A 19,401-nucleotide genomic window follows, 5' to 3' on the forward strand; every position below is an offset into this window, starting at 1 on the left:
TTTGCAATGTTTTAGTATCTCCAGGAAGATGTACTTTAGCTCTTGGCCCCAGAATGACTGGCCATGAACCCTCAGTCCCCCGGCCTTTTGGTCCATTGGGGAAATAACTACTCTTCTCTTGTCTTTCTTGAGACTGTTTGAGTTGCCGAGAGATATAGATAGAGACATGAAGTATTGCTATCTGGCAGCTGCTTCAAAGCCAAAATGATGGAAACAAACTGGTAAGCCCATACCTGGGCCTTCTTATTTCAGTGGGGGAGTGCAGGGTCTAGTGGAGCAAAGAGGTGCTTCCCTGAGGCAGGGAGTGCTGAGTGGATTGGGAGTCTGGAAGGAATCCAAGTGGGATCACATCCACTTTCATAATCTTCACAAGGAAGGCATCGTACATGGCTTCAGGACTCCCTGCTGTTCAGGGTTCACCGTGTGTCAGATCCAGCAGCAGGTGTCCTTGATAAGCGGATAACTTTCTGCTGACTAGTCATAGCTTGGACACATGAGAAAGGGCGAGGGTCAAATATGTCAACTTGGGGATTGAGTACCCAGATTCTGAACAGGTAGGCAGAGTCATGTGGTAGAAAAAAACAATAACAAAAAAACCCTAGATATTTCAGTTCCTGGTTCTGTACTGGCCAGTTGTGTGACCTTGGACAAGCTACTAACTCTGCCTCAGTTTCTCATTTGTAAAATGAGAAGTTTTAACTAAATGATCTCTAATATCCCTTCCATCTCTGACAGACTAGAATTGTGGGTTATCTCTGACGACTATGTAGGAGCTCCTGATGTTTCAAGAGACTTTGAAAAAGGCCTTGCCCTCCCTACCCAACCTCACAGGCCCAGTTCATAGGATGACCTTAGAGGTGACCTAGTCCAGCTCCCTCATTTGACAGATAAGGAAAATGAGGCCCAGAGTATTGGCGATTTTTCCAAGGTCACACAGTCAGCAAAAGACAGAGCTAGGAACTGAACCTACAACCTGACTCTCTTATTCCAGAATTCCTTTGAGGATTATCTTCTTCCTAATAATTCAATTCTAGCCCACTTCTTTGCTGAACCTGCCCTGTAGCTAGACTTATTTAGTGAGAAGTACAAGAAAAGTGAAAAACATGGTATGGTCCCTGTCCTCTTGGAAACTACACTCTAGTTGGTGGAACTAGAATGAATTCATTAAAGAAGAAACTTTATTAAAGTTTAAGAAAATTTATTAAACATGGGCAGGTAGGTGGGGCAGCGGATAAAGTGCCAGGCCTGGAGTCAGGAAGACTCATCTTCCTGAGTTCTAATCTGGCTTCAGGCACTTATTAGCTACATGATCCTGGGCAAGTCACTTAACCCTGCTTGCCTCAGTTTCTTCATTTGTAAAATGAGCTAGAGAAGGAAATGGGAAACCATGCCAATACCTTTGCCAAGAAAACCCCCAAAATGGGGTTACAAAGAGTTGGACACAACTGAAATGACTGAACAACGAAATATATAAATACTAAATACTCGTGATACAAATACAAGAATAAGACAGTTCCTGTCCTCAAAGAGTACAGAAAATATAGGGAAGTGGTTGCCAGGGAGGAAAGGGTATTTTGGTTTGGGAAATCACCGGAATGGTGACTGCAGCCATGGAAGAGTTGAGTGATGCATCCTTTCCAGTAACGGTGGCAGTATTGATTTGATGTAGGTTCCCAGAAGAAGTAGAAAGCATGTAGGGGGCAGAAGGGCATCAGAAAAGGGGGTGACCTGACAGGGTCTGCCCTGGCAAGAAGATGACTGGGGAGGTGGCATGGCCAGCTAGATAGTTTGCCCTCCTACACTCACAGTTAAACACTTACGAAACACAGTCATCTAGATCAGAGGAAAGAGAAATCGTTGTGACTGTGGTAGTCAAGATATGTATACCAGGGGAGTCATGAGGATGGAGAGGGCTGGATTTGGACATGAGGAAAGCAGGGAGAAGGTCATGCTTCAGTGGGGAAGACTGGCATGAGCCAAGCCATAAAGATGTGAATAAGCATTCAGAGAATGCTGAAGACAACAATTTGGCTGGAGCAGGCAGTTTGCTGGGGGAACAGTAGGAAAATATACTTTTTCTTGTGGGTATAGTAGAGTCATTGATGGTGTTCGAATGAGAGAATTATGCTATCAGTGATACATAACAAGACATATCTGGTTGGATGAAGGGGATTGACTGAAGGGAGAGAGCCTGAAGGCAGAGAGAGTAGTCAGGACATTGTCATAGTCATCTAGGTAAAAAGTGATAAGGGTTTGAATGAGGGTGGGGGAAGAGACAGATGAGAGAGACTGCAGATGAACCCCGGTCTTCTCTATTCCCATAATAGCTTTCTATGGTTGGATTCTTTCTCCTTCACCTGTGCATTTTTTTGTGGTAATAGCTTAATTTTTGTAATCACATCTAGCCCTGGGGTATGGGGGAACCAAAGCCAAACCTCCAGCCTCCTGTAAGTGCCCACAGCCAGGGGCTTTCTGCCCCACCGCTTCTACACTCACCTGGCATGTACCAGTTCTTTCTCACCCCTTCTGCTTCACAGCACAGCTGGGTCTGGCGTTCCTTGTCAAGCAGAGGTTCCCTCAATCTTCCTGGGCTCAGACAGCCAACTCCCCTCACTATCCCAGGGGGTAAACCTTCCAGTGGCTGGGGCCAAGGCAGCCTCTCAAACCAACTAACCTCAGAGCTTGCCACTTGTTGTTAAAGCAGACCCTACCCTGGAGGTGCTTATTCTTCACAGGGACCAAACCTTGTCCTGGGATTTTTCTTCACATCTTCTCAAATTGTCCCAGGAAGACCCCAGTTATGCCCGTATTCTTATTTATTTTACTTTGTCCACCTTAAGATGCTATTTTATCTCTTTTATGGGGGAAAATCTTGAGAGCTTGGAATTTTCTGACCTACTCCGCCATCTTCCCAGAATCCTCTCCGAAAAAGCCTTTATGAAGTAGTTGCTACATGAAAAGATTATGGACACAAACAGACTGATGACAGTTGGTGCTCTCAAGGAGCTCACATTCTAATGGGGAAGACAACACATAGAGGAGATTTTGGCTGTAAGGCGGATGGAAAAGTCCTATGGTCCTTAGTGGGCAGCTACAAAGCAAATAGTAAAGCACCATCTTTAACATCATTTCCACCAATAACACCATCTGTTTCTAATATTAAACCACTTGAAAGTGCCACGGATACTGGTGGCAAGAACTTTCTTTTCTGGGTCTTCGGTAGTTGTCGCTGTTGAGAAGGCAGGGGCTGCGGTCCTTGCCCACCGATGGCAGGTGGTGGTCCATGTGGCAGTTTCTATGACTTACTATTGCCTTGAGGATAAGACACCAACTGCTCAGCCAGATTCTCTACTATATATGACTCCCACTGTCCTTGCCAGCCTTGTTGTACATTGTTCTCCTTCATGCTCCTTCATACATCACAAACTCTTAGCTGCTTCCTGGGTTTCACACTCCATCTCCTCTGCGCATTTGTAAAAACTGACCCAGAATGTTCTCTCTCCTCATCTCTGCCTCTTGGAACCCTCTCCTTTCTTCAAAACTCTGCCCAGGTACTACTTCCTATGGGGAGCCTTTCCTGCTCCTGGTAGTGGTTATGACTTTCTCCCTTCTCAAGTTACCTTGTATCTATCTCTGAGCGTGTTGTAGTTCCCCCATCCTCACCCTCCACCCCTCACCCTGCCCCCCAGTAAAGTATAAGCCCTTTGAGGGTAGGGAGTGGGTTTTTTTGTCTGTGTACTCTTATCACAATGCCTGGCACAAAGTAAATAATAAACATTGGTTAAATTGAATAGAAATGGGTTTCCTGCACGAGCCATTTTCATTTGTGCTTTGTCCTCACTGAGAACACTCCAGGGGCTAAGCCTCACGCAGATTTGGTTGGAAGCTCATCTTTGAGACCAGAGCAAAATGAGACACTTGTAGAACATTTGACAGTTAACACAAGGAAGATAATGTTGCTATCGCAGGGGAAGGATATTCAGAGTAGGGAAAGGGTATTCAGAAAGTCATGAGACAGATTCAGTGAAGCATCACTCTCCTGCCTCTGTATTGTCCATAATCATGAACTGGTCTGAAATTTGAGCGGGAAGCTACCAACTCCTTATGCCCTGGCTTTGTGTGCTTAGACCACCAGGAATCTATGTCAAAGTCTTCTGAAACAATTAAGCCTCAATGATGGCTTCAATACACTTTATTTTATTTTTTTCTTCAATACATTTTAAAGAAAAACTAGCCTAGCCTTCTGGGGTAGAGCCTAAGAATAGTGGTCCTACCACAACCCAGACTTCTGGGAAATGAAAGGTTGAGCTTGATCTTCCCTTTGATTCAGTTCATTCCCAAGCATGAGCATGTTGAGGGTCCCATTGTTAGGCACATTTGATTGTCATGGAAAGGTTGTAAGTTGCAGAAAGGAGATCAGTCATAACAATCAAGACTATTTTCTTGGCTCCTCTTGCCAGGACAAAACTTATCTCCTTCTATTCTTTTCATTTGCATTTTGTTCTCTACTGTATCCCTTGCCATTGGTACACACTCCTGCCTTACCCATGCCTCTTACAAACTCCCCATTCCTTCAGGGTTCACCTATTAAAGAAGACCATTGTTACTCCCTTCTAGTTGTGTGTGTGTATTTATATGATAATGATGGACCCTAATTCTAACATCACATTTCTCCTTAGCCTCTGCTTGGGTGCCTGTGCCTGGACCCCAATTTCAAAAGCACATCCAGTTCTAAAATCACATATCTCCCTAGCCTCAAAATACTGTCTCAGGCAGTTCCTCTCCAGTTCAAGGGCAGCATGCCCTAGCAAAATACTTATCTATCTTCCTGACACAGTAGCCCGCTGTACCTACCTATAGAATGTATTGGTCTGGACTCCCTGTGTATGTGCTAAACTGGCTGTGCACTGGACCATAATGATATTTACTACTTATTGACCTATCACATGTATCCTAGACCTAGACATAGGTATACTCCCTCACATTTATCTTGTCTAACAAGACATTGATGGAGGCAGCCTGGGTATTTCCAGTTGGCCCTGATCATTAGTTGGCTTAGTGACATTTCAGGCCTAAAAATACACCTCCATGTAGCCCCCTGTTGGGCTATTTCCCAGTGAACTCTGGGTAAAATGCCAAATGTGCATGTTCCTTTAAGAACTAACCACTCCTTAACCACTCCCTAATCCCACCCCCAAACAACTAATTAGCATATTTGTACATATTTCACCCCAAAATGTCCTCTATAAGATATACCTGTACCCCCTTTTAGATTGTAGGTTCCCTAACAACTCTTGCCCTGTGTAAAGTGTAAAAATAAACTTTTGCCAACTTGACTTAAAGATTGCTTGGGTCCGAGAATTCATTCCAGGCAACCTTGCCCTGGGAACTTGAGTTTCGGGATTCTTGAATCCCTGGGTTTCTCCCTCAACAATAATATAATAATAACATATTATTATTGTTACTTTCTATAGATGTTACATTTTCTATTCCCCAGTTAGTCAATCAACAAGCATTTATTAAGCACTTACGATATGCCGGGCTCTATGCTAAGTGTTGAGCATACTATGAAAGACAAAAATATGGTCCCTCCTCCCCAGGAGCTCACATTCTATTGGGGGAGAAAACATGCAAATAACTAGATACATTCAGGATATGTCCAGAGTACAGTAGATGGAAAGTAATCTCCGAAGGAAAATACTAGCATTGTGGGGAACCTGGAAAGCCCTCCTGCAGAAGAGCCCAAGAAAGCCAGCAGAAGAGGTGAGGAGGAAGAGTATTCCAGACATGGGGGACGGTCCCTCATGTAGAATGTAAGCTCCTTGAGGGGCTGCAGCATCCCCAGAGCCTAGCACAGTGCTTTGCACATAGTAGGTGCCTAATAACTATTCGTTGAATGAAATTCTCTCTTCCTTCTCTCGTTCTTTCATTTCATCCCCTTTTCCTCCTCCTACTTTCCTAGTGAAAGTCATTTAACCTCTCTGTGCTTCATTTTCCCCTTTTGTAATATGAGGGAGTTGGGCTAGAAGTGGGTGATGATGCATTAGCTTTCAGACAGATCAATAATAATGATGATGAAGATGGTGATGATAACTCCCATTCCTTTAAGGTTTTCAGTGCTTCTTTAATAGCAATTCTGGGAATAGATGTGGTGAATGCCCATTTCATAGATGGTCATAGATTAAGTGACCTGGTCATTAAATGATTGATTACACAGTCAGTAGGGGTCAGAGGAAGGATTGACACCTAGGAATCTGAGCTGTGATGTGGGTAGTCAGATCTGTTCTTTAGGAGAGTCACTTTGGCAGTTTCATTACCTGACCCCCTCCTCCCTTTCCAGTCTTCTTCTTACACCTTACTCCCCAACACATACTCTTCCATCCAGTGACACTGGTCTCTCGCCTGTCCCACAAACAAGACACTCCATCTCTCGGCTCCGGACATTCTCTCTGGCTGTCCCCTATACCTGGAACACTCTCTGCTCTGACTACCAACCTCCCTGGCTTCCTTTAAATTCCAACTAAAATCCCACCTTCTCCAGGAAACCTTCTACAACCTCTCTTGATTCCAGTGCCTTCTCTCTGTTATTTCTCATCTATCCTGTACATAACTTGTTTGTATATATTTGTTTGCTTGTTCTCTCCCCTATCAGACTGTAAGCTCCTTGAAGACATGGACTGTCTTTTGCTTGTATTTTTATCCCCAGCACTTAGTATAGTATCTGGAACATAGTAGGTGCTTAATAAATGCTTATCGATTGATTATGGATTAGAGAGAGATTGAAGCGGGTCAAGTTAACAAACATTAAGTTCTTACTATATGCTACTTACTGTACTAAATGCCGGGGGATATAAATACAAGCAAAAAGAAAGACAGGCCCTGCCCTCCCAGGGCCTACATTCAAATATAGGAGGGAAAAACATAAAAAGGTAGTTGAAAAAGGGAGAGAGGAAAGGTAGCTTCTTAGGGATTTGAGGGCATTATGGTGAAGTCCAGAGAAGCAGAGCCAGGAGAGAAGTAAGGATGGCTGTCCTGGGCCCTTCCTCCAAATGTATGTTCCAAGAGATACTCACCAAGGGCCAGACAGATGTTCTAGGGTGAGGCCACATGGACTGAGAGAACTTCCAGAATGAGAAGGCAACTGAGGAATGGTGGTGAGATCCAGTCAGCAGCAGAGTTGTCCTGATAAGGATAAAGACTTGGCAACATATCAGATATGAGAAGTGATGGAGAATGTGGAATAAACCTGACTTATCTAGGATTGGACTTCCTCTACCCAACAGAACTCCTGGATTCTGGACCAGTATAGCTGACCCTGAGACTAACCCACCTCCTACCCCCTCACTTAGGCTCAGCCTGGGCACTCTTCAGGGATTCCCTCTCTCTTCCTATGCTTCACCTGAGAGGTCTCTGGTTTTCACGTACCCCTACCTAAGCCCAGCTCTGGGCCCTGAGCCTCTGAGGGACTCCTGAGTTTCATGTCCCCCAAGGTCCAATTTGGGGCCTGAGCCCCCTAAAGACTTCACATAGGCCTGCACATATGTTCCAGCTTGCATGTAAAGTACTGTACAGGAAATGAGAGCAGCACAGAGTGGGTTAACCACAGCCTTTATCTAGAGGTTCAGCATCTGGCAGGCTTTCTGAGCCACAGTTTCTGGGAAATGGTGACAAAATACAAAATGAGGAGGCAGCCTGTTACCCCACCCAGAGACCAGAAACAGGAGGCCTCTGTCTGGGGCCAAAGCAGCTTTCTGAGAGCCCCGTCCTCCCCTCCACCACCCACCAAGTTTCCTTGGCTGTCCAGGCATATACCCAGAAAGGAACAGGTGGAATGGGGGGAGTGAGGGAAGGAGAGGAAGGCCCCTGCAGAGCCTGAGTGGAAGAGCCACTATCCTTTTGCACTTACTTGTACAGCACATGGCTAGCAATTGTAAACTGCCCCAAGATTCATAAATTGTTTGGGCAATAGAGATCATTTGGTCCAACCCTTTCACATTTCCATCTGAAGTAACTGAGGCCATGAGAGGTAAAGTGACTTGTCGTAGAACTAGTTAAAGGCAAAGCGGGGATTTAAACTCAGGTCTCCTGATGCTTAGTGTCCAGTGCTCTAGGGTTCCTTTTTGTTCAGTCATTTCAGCCATGTCCAACTCTTTGTAATCCCATTTGAGATTTTCTTGGCAAAGATACTGGAGTGGTTTGATATTTCCTTCTCTGGTTCATTTTTACAGATGGGGAAACTGAGGTAAACAGAGTTAAGTGACTTACCCAGGGTCACACAGCTACGAAGTATCTGAGGCCAGATTAGAACTCAGAAAGATGAGTCTATTCACTTGGTCACTAGCTGCCCCTCTAGAGTCATACTGTGTCACTATAAACAGTCCAAGCTGACTTGCATTTACTGAGCTTCTGCTACGGATATTGCACCATCCTGATACATGCCAGGGATGTAAAAACTGAATGGAAAACAATCCCTGCTCTCAAAGAGCTGGAGGACACAGTTACCAATCTTCTGCACTGCTTGTGCCTTCTCTGAAATTAATTCCCATTTATCCTGTATCTACCTTGTATGTACACGACTGTTTACATGTTGTCTCCATTAGACTGTGAGATCTATGAGGGCAAGATCCGTTGTTTGTTTCTTTTCCTTTCTTAGTATTCCCAATGTACAGCACCTGACACAGGGTGAACACTTAATCAATGCTTATGGACTTCGATAAGCACTGCATATGCACGATTATTTTGAGAAAGCAGCGAGGTGGTCCAGTGGATAAAGCACCGAGTGTAGAGTCAGGAAGATCTAAGTCCAAATCCAGCCTCAGACACTAGCTGTGTGACCCTGGGCAAGTCATTTCACCTGTTTGCCTCAGTTTCCTCCTCTGTAAAATGGGGGTGACAATAGTACCTACTTCCCAGGGTTGTTGTGAGCCTCATGTTGTAAAGCATCTAACAGCGTCTGGCATGCTATAAGCACTATATAAATGTTAGCTATTATTATTATTATTATGAATTCAAGAAAGTCAGAGCTTTTAAGAGTGGGAGGTGAGGAAAGAGGGCATTGCAAGCACGGGGGCCAGGTGGTGGTACAGGCATTTAGAAAAGAAAACTGGAGCCACATTAAAAGGCTTTAAATTCTGAGCTGAGGAGTTGGTATTGTTATCACATATAGTGGGGTAGAAAAATCCCTAGGTGAAAGTGGAAGGGAACCAGCATTTATACAGCGCCTACTACAGTCTGTGTGCCAGGCACTTCACAAATAGCAATAATCCTGTGAGGTAAGTGCTGCTATGATCCCCATTTTATGGTTGAGGAAACTGAGGCAGATGGGTGAAAAGACTTGTCCAGGGTCGCACAGCTAGGAAGTATCTGAGGCTGGATTTGAACTCAGGTCTTCCTGACTCTAGGCTTAGCATTCTATCCACTGTGCTATCTGCTTCTAGAATAATTTGAAATATCATTTCTCCTGATTATATTCACCCTCCCTTCCCTACCACCCTCTCAAGATTAATTTTTATTTCTCCAAAGCCTGATTGTGGGGAGAGGAGATAGGGGTACTAAGAAGGCAAGCCCTGGTCCTGGCATCACAGTCCCTATCCAGTGTAACCTCAGGCAAGACCCAGACCTTCTCTGAATCCCAGTGGCCTCCTTCCTAAGGCTCATCTCTTCATAGGATGTCAGAGCTGGAAAAAAAGAATCTTAAAATATTGAACACAGATGGTTCAAACAGGAGCTCCTTCAAAACAGGGAATGCTGGAGCTGGAAGGGGTTTATAACATACAAGAGCAGAATCTTTGAATTTGGATTTTGGTTGTTTGGTCTTGGGAAGTTCTTCAGAACATAAGATGTTAGGGGGGCAGCTAGGTGGCGCAGTGAGTAGAGCACTGGCCTTGGAGTCAGGAGGAGCTGAGTTCATATGTGGCCTCAGACACTTGACACATGTACTAGCTGTGTGATCTTGGGCAAGTCACTTAACTCCAATTGCTCTGCCCCCCTCCCCCCCCAAAAAGAACATAAGATGTTAGAATCAGACACTGCTGTGGAGGTCTGATCCAAGGTGATCATCTTATAGAGTCCCTTATATGAGGGACTTGTCCAAAGTCACGTGGTGGGAGAGCTGAGAATAGAACCTAGGACTCCTGACTCCTCAGTCCAGGGCTCTTTCCCTGCTGGCCTTTCATCCCTCAACTATTAGTGAACATCAGCTCATTCATTTATTTCTTTGTGGAGCCAGGGCATCTGTTCCCCTTTAAAAGGAAGGAAACCACAGATGGCCTGTCCTACTACAAGTCCGTGTGTTGGCTTGCAATACCTCCCTCTAGTGGTCTTCTACAGACTCAGCAACCTTCGGGTCCATCCCTAGGTCAGTCTCCAGTCATGATTTGGGTCAATCTTCCAGCCAAGACTGACTGGCCTTCAGTTTTAAACCCACTGTCAACACAGAGAGTCCACTCCAATAAACTTTGAAGATCACAGGGGTTTACAGTCTTAATTTCACCACTCATATTGTCTACAAGCTGCCCAGGGTATCCCTCCTAGAGTTGTTCCCCACCCCCATATTTTTCTCCCCCACATTACAAGCCAATTTACTGTGCAATCTTAGACAATTCCCCCCCCTCCACCCCACACCTCCTCATCCCCCTTGACTAGTCTCCTCCCACCCCACCTTATTTTCCTCAGTATATCATTAGAGGGCTAGATTCTATGACTTTTAGGATTTTATGGTTCAATAACCATAGAATTGCAGACCCAGGGGGTAACCACAAAGCATCGGGGATTAAGTGGAAAACACTAGTTGAAGTCGGAATTAAATTCTGGCCCTGCCACTTGCCTTTATGACCTTAGGCAAGTCACCCACCTTCGTACTGAACTAATTAACATTCAGTTTTAATACCCCATAAAGGTTTAATGTGTCATCCCCTCCACGGACATTTGTATTTTAATGGTGTGATGCTTTAAGACACTGAAGAACTGACGGAAGACAAATGCGATGTTTCAACAGCAGCTTAACAAACACTAAGTACCTCCCATGTCCTAGATTGTAGGGGGTACAAAAACCTGATGAAAGAAAACAGCATTTACATAATACTGCTGGGGAAAGAGGGAAAGGGGAAGAGGAAAAGGAGAAAATTTGGTGACTAACTAGGGACTGAAATTTTTATTCAATTTAATTGAACAAATATTCATTAAGTACATATTCAATGACTTAAAAGGCATATCCCGCCATGCCTATCAGTGACTGTCTATTCCAGCTATACCCAAGATCTATTCCTATTCAGGGTTTGAAGGCAGGACACAAAGCCTTCAGAAAAGATCCCTGGGCCACTATGCCAGCCACCAGTATTTCCTAAGGGATCTATGCTCAACTAATAAAGTGATCTATGAATTGGAAGGGGCTGCTCTTACCCTCAGCATATCAGTTTGTATGAACCAAATGTTCACAGACCAGCTCAGATCTATGACAAAAGCTGTGAGTTCAGAAAAATGCAATTGGTGGTGTAGAGGTACCCTATGTTCTTAATAACAACTCGCAATTATATATCACTTTATAGCATAAGGTGTGAGCTGTTTATGTAATACACACACACACAAGGGATGTTTAAACATGGGGAGGTATGGATAGATATCTCAGAAATCTTGCAAATGGGAAAAGGATCCACATGTACAAAAATATTTATAGCAGCTTTTTTTTTTTGTAGTGGCCAAGAATTAGAAATTAAGGGAATGCCCATCAATTGGGGAATGGTTGAACAAGTTGTGGTATATGAATGTAATGGAATATTATTGTTCTATAAAAAACAATGAGCAGGTGGACTTCAGAAAAACCTGGGAAGATTTACGTGAACTGATGCTGAGTGAAGTGAGCAGAACCAGAACATTATACACAGCAACAGCAACTTTGTGTGATGACCAACTTTGATAGACTTAACTTTTCTCAGCAATACAAGGATTTAAGACAATTCCAAAAGACTCATGATGGAAAATGCCATCCACATCCAGAGAACTATGGACCTTGAATGCAGATTAAAGCATACTATTTTTTGTTGTTTTTTTTTCCTTTCTCATGGTTTTTTCCTTTGGTTTTAATTCTTATTTATGATATGACCAATGTGGAAATATGTTTAATATGATTGTATATGCATACCCTATATCAGATTGCATGCTGTCTTGGAGAGGGGGGAGTGGAGTGAAAAGGAGAAAATTTAGAACTCAAAATCTTATGGAAGTGAATGTTGAAAACCAAAAACAAACAAATAAAGAAAAAAGAAAAAGAAAAAAAAAAAAGAATCTTGCCCGCCTGTCTCCAAAGGAGACTGATTCTTGCCTAGAGGGCAGGAGAAGACAAGAGGCTGGCTACTAAGTTTTCCTGAGGAAAAAAGGTACTAGACAGAATTCTATCTGTCTGTCCCACTGAATATTGCTAGACTTGGGGTGTGATTTTTAGGTTCAAAAGTCATTAGCTCCTCTGGCACCTATCCCTTAATGGGAGACCTACCTTTAAGCTTACACTGTGTGGCTTAGTCCCTTTCCCACCAAATTATAGTTATACAAAAGACTTATCGCAAATTGCAGATAGCAAGCAAACCCATTTATCCAAGGAAATAATGAGCAGAAATCAAAGAAGTTATGCAGATTAGAATATACCAGGAAGAGTGAATGAACCTTTTATATGGGAGTAAGATGGGTCAGCTCAACCAGGACAGGCCCCAAACCCACTGAATGGGAAGTTTCCAAGACTGTCTCCTTCTTCCTCCCTACTACAGCTCCTGAGCTGGTCTTCAAGAGAGTCTGGAACCACATTCTAAAAATAGCAGGCAGCAAGGGCTAGCCCTCACCCTGTCACATGATTGGGAGGCAAGATTACAACCGGACTTTGTGGTCATTTCTTTACAATAAAGCCGTGAGGTTAAATAGAATGAGTTTCATTATCTTCATTTTATAGACGAAGAAACTAAGGCTCTGACTGGTATCTGACACCATATTTGAACTCAGGTCTTCCTGATTTCAGGCCTGGCGTCTTTTTCACCACGCCTGGTAACTTAGGGTAATAATCCATGTTTTACAGGTAGGGAAACAAGTGCCATCATAGAGTTATGACTCAGACCCTGCATAAAGCTGAAGCATCATCTGTCTTCATCCTGGGTACCTCCACTTCTGCACCAGGGTCCTCATGCTTCTCCTGGAAGAAGGATATTGTCAAACCAAAGCCCCTCCAGGAGAGTAACCAGGATGGTAGGGGCACAGGAGAACATGCAAACAAAGGTCAGTTGAAGGATCTGGAGATGTCTAACTTGAAAAAGAGAAGACTGAAGAGATGTTAAAGCTGTCTTTGTGTATCTGAGGAGCTATCAGGTAGAAAAAGGGGTTAAATTTATTCTACTTGGCCTCTGAGGGCAGAGCTAGGAAGAAAAATGAGCAAAAGTTGCAGAGAAAATTATTTTGGCTGAATGTAAAGAAAAATTCCACAATGAGAGCTGTTCATAAAGCTGCCACCGAGGGTCTTCCAGCAGCAGCTGGATGACCACCTGTCAGAGATCAGAGAGAGGGTTAGACTAAACTATTTCTGAAGTTCCTTCCACCTTGGGGGTCCTTGTGGTATCCCATCAGGATTCCCCTGCCCTGTTTCCTAATTGTGTCCTCACATCCTGCACCTTCCTTGGGAAGCATAGAAAAGTCTGCCTTGCCTTTTGCTTCCTTCTTCAGATGAGCTAGTCTTTCCTAAGAGAGGGTCAGTAAATCAGAGATTGAATCCACACTTAGGTATTGCTTCTTATGGGACAGCATTTGGCCTTCTGGAGATGATGACTCCTTAAAAAAGAACCAGGAAATCCGTTTGTTTTTAATCCCCACTTGGCCCTTAGGAGATGGTACCAACTGATTGGAGGCCTTTCTACAAAATCATTTCAGCTATGTTGAGAAACCAGGTACTCTCTGGTTGGGCTACAAAACCCTGAGGAGTGAGGCAGAAAGAAGCAAGTGAGGGAAAAAAAGAGTGAGAGAAAGGAAAGGGAGGAAAGTAGTAAGGAAAGCTGAGGAACAGAGAGAGAAAAAGAGAAGAGATGAAGGAAATGGGGATGAAGGAAGAGAGGGGGAGACAGATCTGGGGAAGGAGAGAAGGAGGATGGGAGGGAAAGGAGGAGAGAGACAGAGACCGACAAAACCATGTCCAGCTATCTTCAATCCCACAAAGTGTGCTGGGGTCTTTTACTTTCCCTCTGAGAAGTTAGAAGCCAAGATGTATGGGGAAGGGCCTCCACCAGAGGATGTCTCTTACTATGGGCTATGACTTGGGAGATTTATGTACATCTGTAGAACTAATGGTTCCTCATTCTGTTGATTTTTATTTTCCCTCCATTTTATAAAGCTTTTCCCTCTATAGTACTGTGTACTATATGCCTACACATAAGAAACTGAATACTGGGGGTACAGGTATAGGTGTTTTAAGTTGGGACTACAACCCAGAAGAGGGAAAAGATCCCCCAATATGTATCTGTACCCTTCATATCATGAGTGACACAAGGGTTACACTGCAATTCAGAGAGTGGGCAAGGCCCTGAATAGAGCACCAAATGGGAGGTAAGTCATCACTGCATTCAATTATGGGAAATAGGCCAATGCTGTGGAATCTCCACAGAAGGGAAACATGAATTGTGTAATTTGCAACTTCTAGGAATAGGGAGGAGGGACAGTGCTCTTTTCTAAGCACCCCTGAGGCATTGTGGCCCAGGATAGCCCACTCAAGAGGGAAAGGTGCTATGAGAGGGATAGACGTTGATGGGAAAATCAGCCTAGGGAGAGGGAGAAAAGAAAATCAAATGAATTCTGTTATCGTAGCACCTCCCATTATCCTTCCTTTACTCCTAAAGTTACTTTTGGCTACAGGGGAGAAGCTGCTTTAATTCATTTAGGCCATTCCTGGCTGGGACAGAAAGAGAATAAAGTATCATTTTCCCAAACTGTTTTTAGGGGCTTTTGAAAGGCAAGATAAGAAAAGAATGAAGGGGGGGGGCGGCGGGTGTTTGGTGAAGGAAGGCTAATGAGCCTTACGAAATACTCTTCTATGGTTCCTCCTTACCATTCCCCTGCACCCCCGCCGCCAGACCCTTCCTCCCAGGTACCTAAAGCCCCCTCCCTAAGCTACAGAACAAAACAGCAGCTGTCTCCACATCTGGCTGCAGGGCATTTATTTAAATAGACAAGCACTTCCCTTTGGGAACGAAACAAATGCCAGTTAACAAGAAGGGCAAATGACAAATTCATACAAACATTTTGTCACTCTACACACTAAATCCTGTTATTAACCTCAATATTTTAAACTTCTGGCAGTAGGTATGAAACATTATTTACAAATTATAAATAAATCCTGGACTACTGGAAAATGAATCAAACAGCTGAGCAAGTCACCTTCCTATGAGTACAGAAGCTCAGCAATGCCCTACACAGAACTACAAAGGTCTCCCCTTACCTACAGTGTTTGCCAGGGGACTTGAGGCAGGTGGTGGTGGGGAGCAGGCCCACAGTAAGGGCCTGGAAGGCTGCAGCAATGATCTGAGGTCATCCTCCACAGCACTTTCCCTTTCAAAGGGTCATCTCCATACAGTAAGGACAAACAGCTTAATGGATAAGGATACTTCACAAGGAAACCCAGACTGACCAAGGGAGAGGAGAAGCTGTGGCCTGGCCCAAGCCTTGGCATGGCTTAGCACTCACATACTGGCTAGTTAATGACTAATGTATTCCACGCTGCACCAAACAGCAGGGAGAATGCTGCTGTGTGCTCAGCTTGGGTCAGCAAAGGTTTGAGCCAATACAGGGCAAACTCTGGATACAACAAATGAACAATTTCTTTCTTACCCTCTTTCCGAGGTCAGCATCACCAAACACCATCATTAGCTAAAACTATTTGTTTACAAAGCAACATATCATGTAGTCCTGCCTGCCAAGTGCATGCCCACCCTACAGTCCCACACAGGGCAGCATGTGCCAGGTTCAGGAGGATGTGTGGGGGATCACTACCCTACTTTACTCATCCTTCCCTAAGGGTGTGAGTCTTTAGTCCTGAGGCAATGGGAGTCTATGTGCCTGGTGGGAAAGAGGGGATAAATATCTAGAAACACCAAAAGGTTTGGAACAGCTAGAGAGGAATAGATGGATGCAAATGTAAAACAAAACCAGGCTGTTATCAGTGGCCCAGATCTCTTCTGCTATTACCTTGTCTTCTGCCCAGCTCTGGCCTGCTGTGCTCAAGTACAGGCACACACATGCACTCTCACAAGGACACGTGTGAAAACACATACACATCATGTGCACATGCACACATGTGCACACACTCACGGGCATGTTCACTGGCCCTGAAGCCTGAGTCTAACTTGATAGGGTCATTGGCTGTTTTGCTCCTCTGATGTGGTCACTTTTTACAGGGAGAAAGGATCCACTGGAGGCACTCCTCTGCAGACCCACCAAATTACCCATGTCCAAGTTCTAGGACCAAATGCCTTTGGCGGCTGTCCCCAGGAGGGGCACTGACTTTTCAGGGCCCCTGAGGAGTCCCAATACTGCCACTGGGATCGTCCGTTTCTCCTCTGGCAGCTCTAGTGAGAACTTCCATCCACCTCTGCTGGAGTTCCTCATCCTCTACGCTGAGATACAGAGTCTGGTGGGACTGTGAGAGTTTCAGTGTGTACTTCGCTTCTAGCTTCTCGGCAGGTCCAGGCAGAGTCACTTCATAGCCAGGAAGAGGGATTGTCCGGGGGGTCCGCCCATCCTGGATAAAAATGAGAATGAATGGATGCAAAAGTCTCATGTGCTTGATTTCTACTTATCCTTGTGTATCATCTTCTCCTTGCTTGGACTCCAAGTACTGCACATGTTTGAACTGTGTTCACATTACAACTCTGCACACACATCCCCTGACATAGCCCTCCTGCTTCTGACGCTAAGCCTTCATTCCAGCTGGAATGTTCTACCATCTGTCCCTTTAGTCCAATGACAAGTTTCACTTAAGACCCAGGTAAATATTCACCTTTTCTAAAAAACCTTTCAGGCCTAACCCTGCCCCAATCACCTTTTTTTCTTTGAACTCTCTCAGGCTAGAGGCATTCAGGACACATCATCATCCTTGTTTGCAATCTGCCTCTGAGGACATGGTGGTATATTATCTAAACTCTGGAGCCCAACAAAGTGTTCTGAATATAGCTGGTGCTTAATAAGTGTTAAATATGACGAAATATGTGCTGAAGCCATCATGATGATAGTTTACATTTACACTGCATTTTCATGTTATAAAATGTCTTATTACATACATTATCTCACTTGAGCTTGATAGCAGGCATGTGAGCTAGGCAGGGTACATAGTATTGGATCTGTTTTATAGGTGAGAAAACAGCTTCAGAGAGGGGAGGTGACTAGTGCAAGGTAATATGGCCAATAGGTTACATTTGAATCCAGGTCTTCTGATTCTAAGTCTGGGGCTCCTCCTACTACACCATGGCCAATAAAGAACACAGCTAGAATTGAACACAATTTGAACTTGGTTATTCTGACTCCAAGTTCAATCATCTTCCCGTTTCCTTTTCTTCAAGGGTAGGTGGTGAGTTTATATTCAGCTGGCAATTTCCTAAGCCCAAGGCATTCAGGGAAGAAATGTGAAATTTCAGAGGCTTTGGGCTAAATTCAGCATGGCCCAACTTATGTTTCTATAGTGGGAAAGAAAGCCAAATCCTTGGAGCCACTGCTCTAAGCAACTCCATCCCATCCTTACCTGGCCTCCTTGCAGGTACAGCACCAGGGGTTCTGCTTTTGGAATGGTCGCCCACAGCTTGCAGCAAACCTTGCCTTTGTCCACTAGCTGGAGGTGGCTACAGAACAGGCTGTTTTCAGGTGCAGTAATATTTTGCTTCTGGGGGAGGGGGGAGAGAAGACAAATATAGGCTCATTAAATGCTCTCATTTCCAGATGGGTACCTGTCTCTCTGTGGTGCCTCTAAGGTTCTACAGGCAGTGACACTGCCCAAACAGATCAGAGGACTGACTGCAGAAATGCAGTCACCCTGCTGTGCAAACTCTATGGAGCTGGGGTGGGTCAAGGGACAGGAGCATTGAAATTTAGCGGAAAAGAGACCTTCCAAGTTTATTATGGACTAGTACACTTTCAAATTGGGACAGTCAAAATTCACCAGGGGTGATAAGTCCTATGGGTACAACTGATAATGAGATAGCCTGTGTCTATAAACTTTGGGGGGAAACAACCAAAATATTCCCATGATTTTAATCCAATAAGCATGTCCTAAGTCAGTGCCTAGCATATGAAAGGAAGGCCTCATGTTTCATTCCTTTCTTTTAATTAACATTTCCCCCAATTACATGTAAAAACAATTTTTCAACATTTTAAAAAATTTTTGAGTTTGAAATTCCCTTCCTCCCTCCTTGAGAAGGCAAGCAATTTGATACAGGTTATACATGTGCAGCTGTGCAAAACATATTTCCATGTTAGTCATGTTGTAAAAGAAAACACAGATAAAAAAACACAAGAAAAATAAAGAAAAAAGTAATCTTCAGTTTGCATTCAGACTCTATCAGTTCTTTCTCTGGGGATGAACAGCATTTATCAACATAAGTCTTTCAGAACTGTCTTGGATCACTGTACTGCTGAGAATAGCTGATAATACAATAGTGCTGCTACTGTATACAATGTTTTCCAGTTCTCCTCACTTCACATTGTATCAGTTCATCTAAGTCAGGAAGGCCTCATGTTAAGCATAGTCAGTCAATAAACATTTATTAAGTGCCTTCTATGTGCCAGACACCGTGTTAAGTGCTGGGGTAGGGAAGAGACCACACGGGAATGAAAAACAACACACTTCCTGACTTCAAGAAATCTATGATCTAGCAGAGGGAAGAGACATATGCAGATAACTGTAATACATAGGATAGACTATGATAAATGCATAGGAAAGGTCAAACAGAAAAGCAAGAGATCTGAGAAGGGAGAATTCCCCTTGAGCTGGATAAGCATCTAGGAAAGCCTCCCAGAAGAGGTGGCAACTGAACTAAACCTTGAAGGATGAGGATTTCAATAGGAGGGGTAGTATGTTGAGGTGGGAATATAATGTAATGGAAAAGCATTTAAGGGCAAACGATACGCAGGGCACAATGTCAGAAACTAGGGATACAAAGACAAAAAATGAGACAATCCCTGTCCTTAAGGAGCTTGTGTTCTAATTGGGGGTTACAGAACATATTAGGGGATGGTAGGAAGTCTTTGCGCTTGACAGAAGGGTTTCACAGGACTGGTGACTCATAGTATCAGAAGACTTACAGCTGAAAGGATCTCAGACATCATCTAAGCCAGGGCTGTCCAACCTTAGGTTTTTATTGAAACAACAGACAATATATTTTGATTTGCCAT

The 19,401-nt window shown here is 44.0% G+C and overlaps 1 protein-coding gene across 1 annotated transcript in view; it reads right to left on the bottom strand.

The window, feature by feature from the left end:
* Positions 1 to 15,154: 15,154 nt before the first annotated feature.
* Positions 15,155 to 19,401, bottom strand: part of FGD3 (FYVE, RhoGEF and PH domain containing 3) — a 187,411-nt gene continuing 183,164 nt past the window's right edge. The window contains exons 18-19 of the mRNA XM_036738768.1: positions 17,756 to 17,893; positions 15,155 to 16,759 (exon numbers count right to left, since the gene is read on the bottom strand). Of these exons, the coding sequence (XP_036594663.1) occupies positions 16,526 to 16,759; positions 17,756 to 17,893 (372 nt within the window). The 3' untranslated portion in view covers positions 15,155 to 16,525. The remainder of the gene's footprint in view (positions 16,760 to 17,755; positions 17,894 to 19,401) is intronic.

This window comes from Trichosurus vulpecula, chromosome 9, assembly GCF_011100635.1.
Source record: "Trichosurus vulpecula isolate mTriVul1 chromosome 9, mTriVul1.pri, whole genome shotgun sequence".
Classification (NCBI taxonomy): domain Eukaryota; kingdom Metazoa; phylum Chordata; class Mammalia; order Diprotodontia; family Phalangeridae; genus Trichosurus; species Trichosurus vulpecula.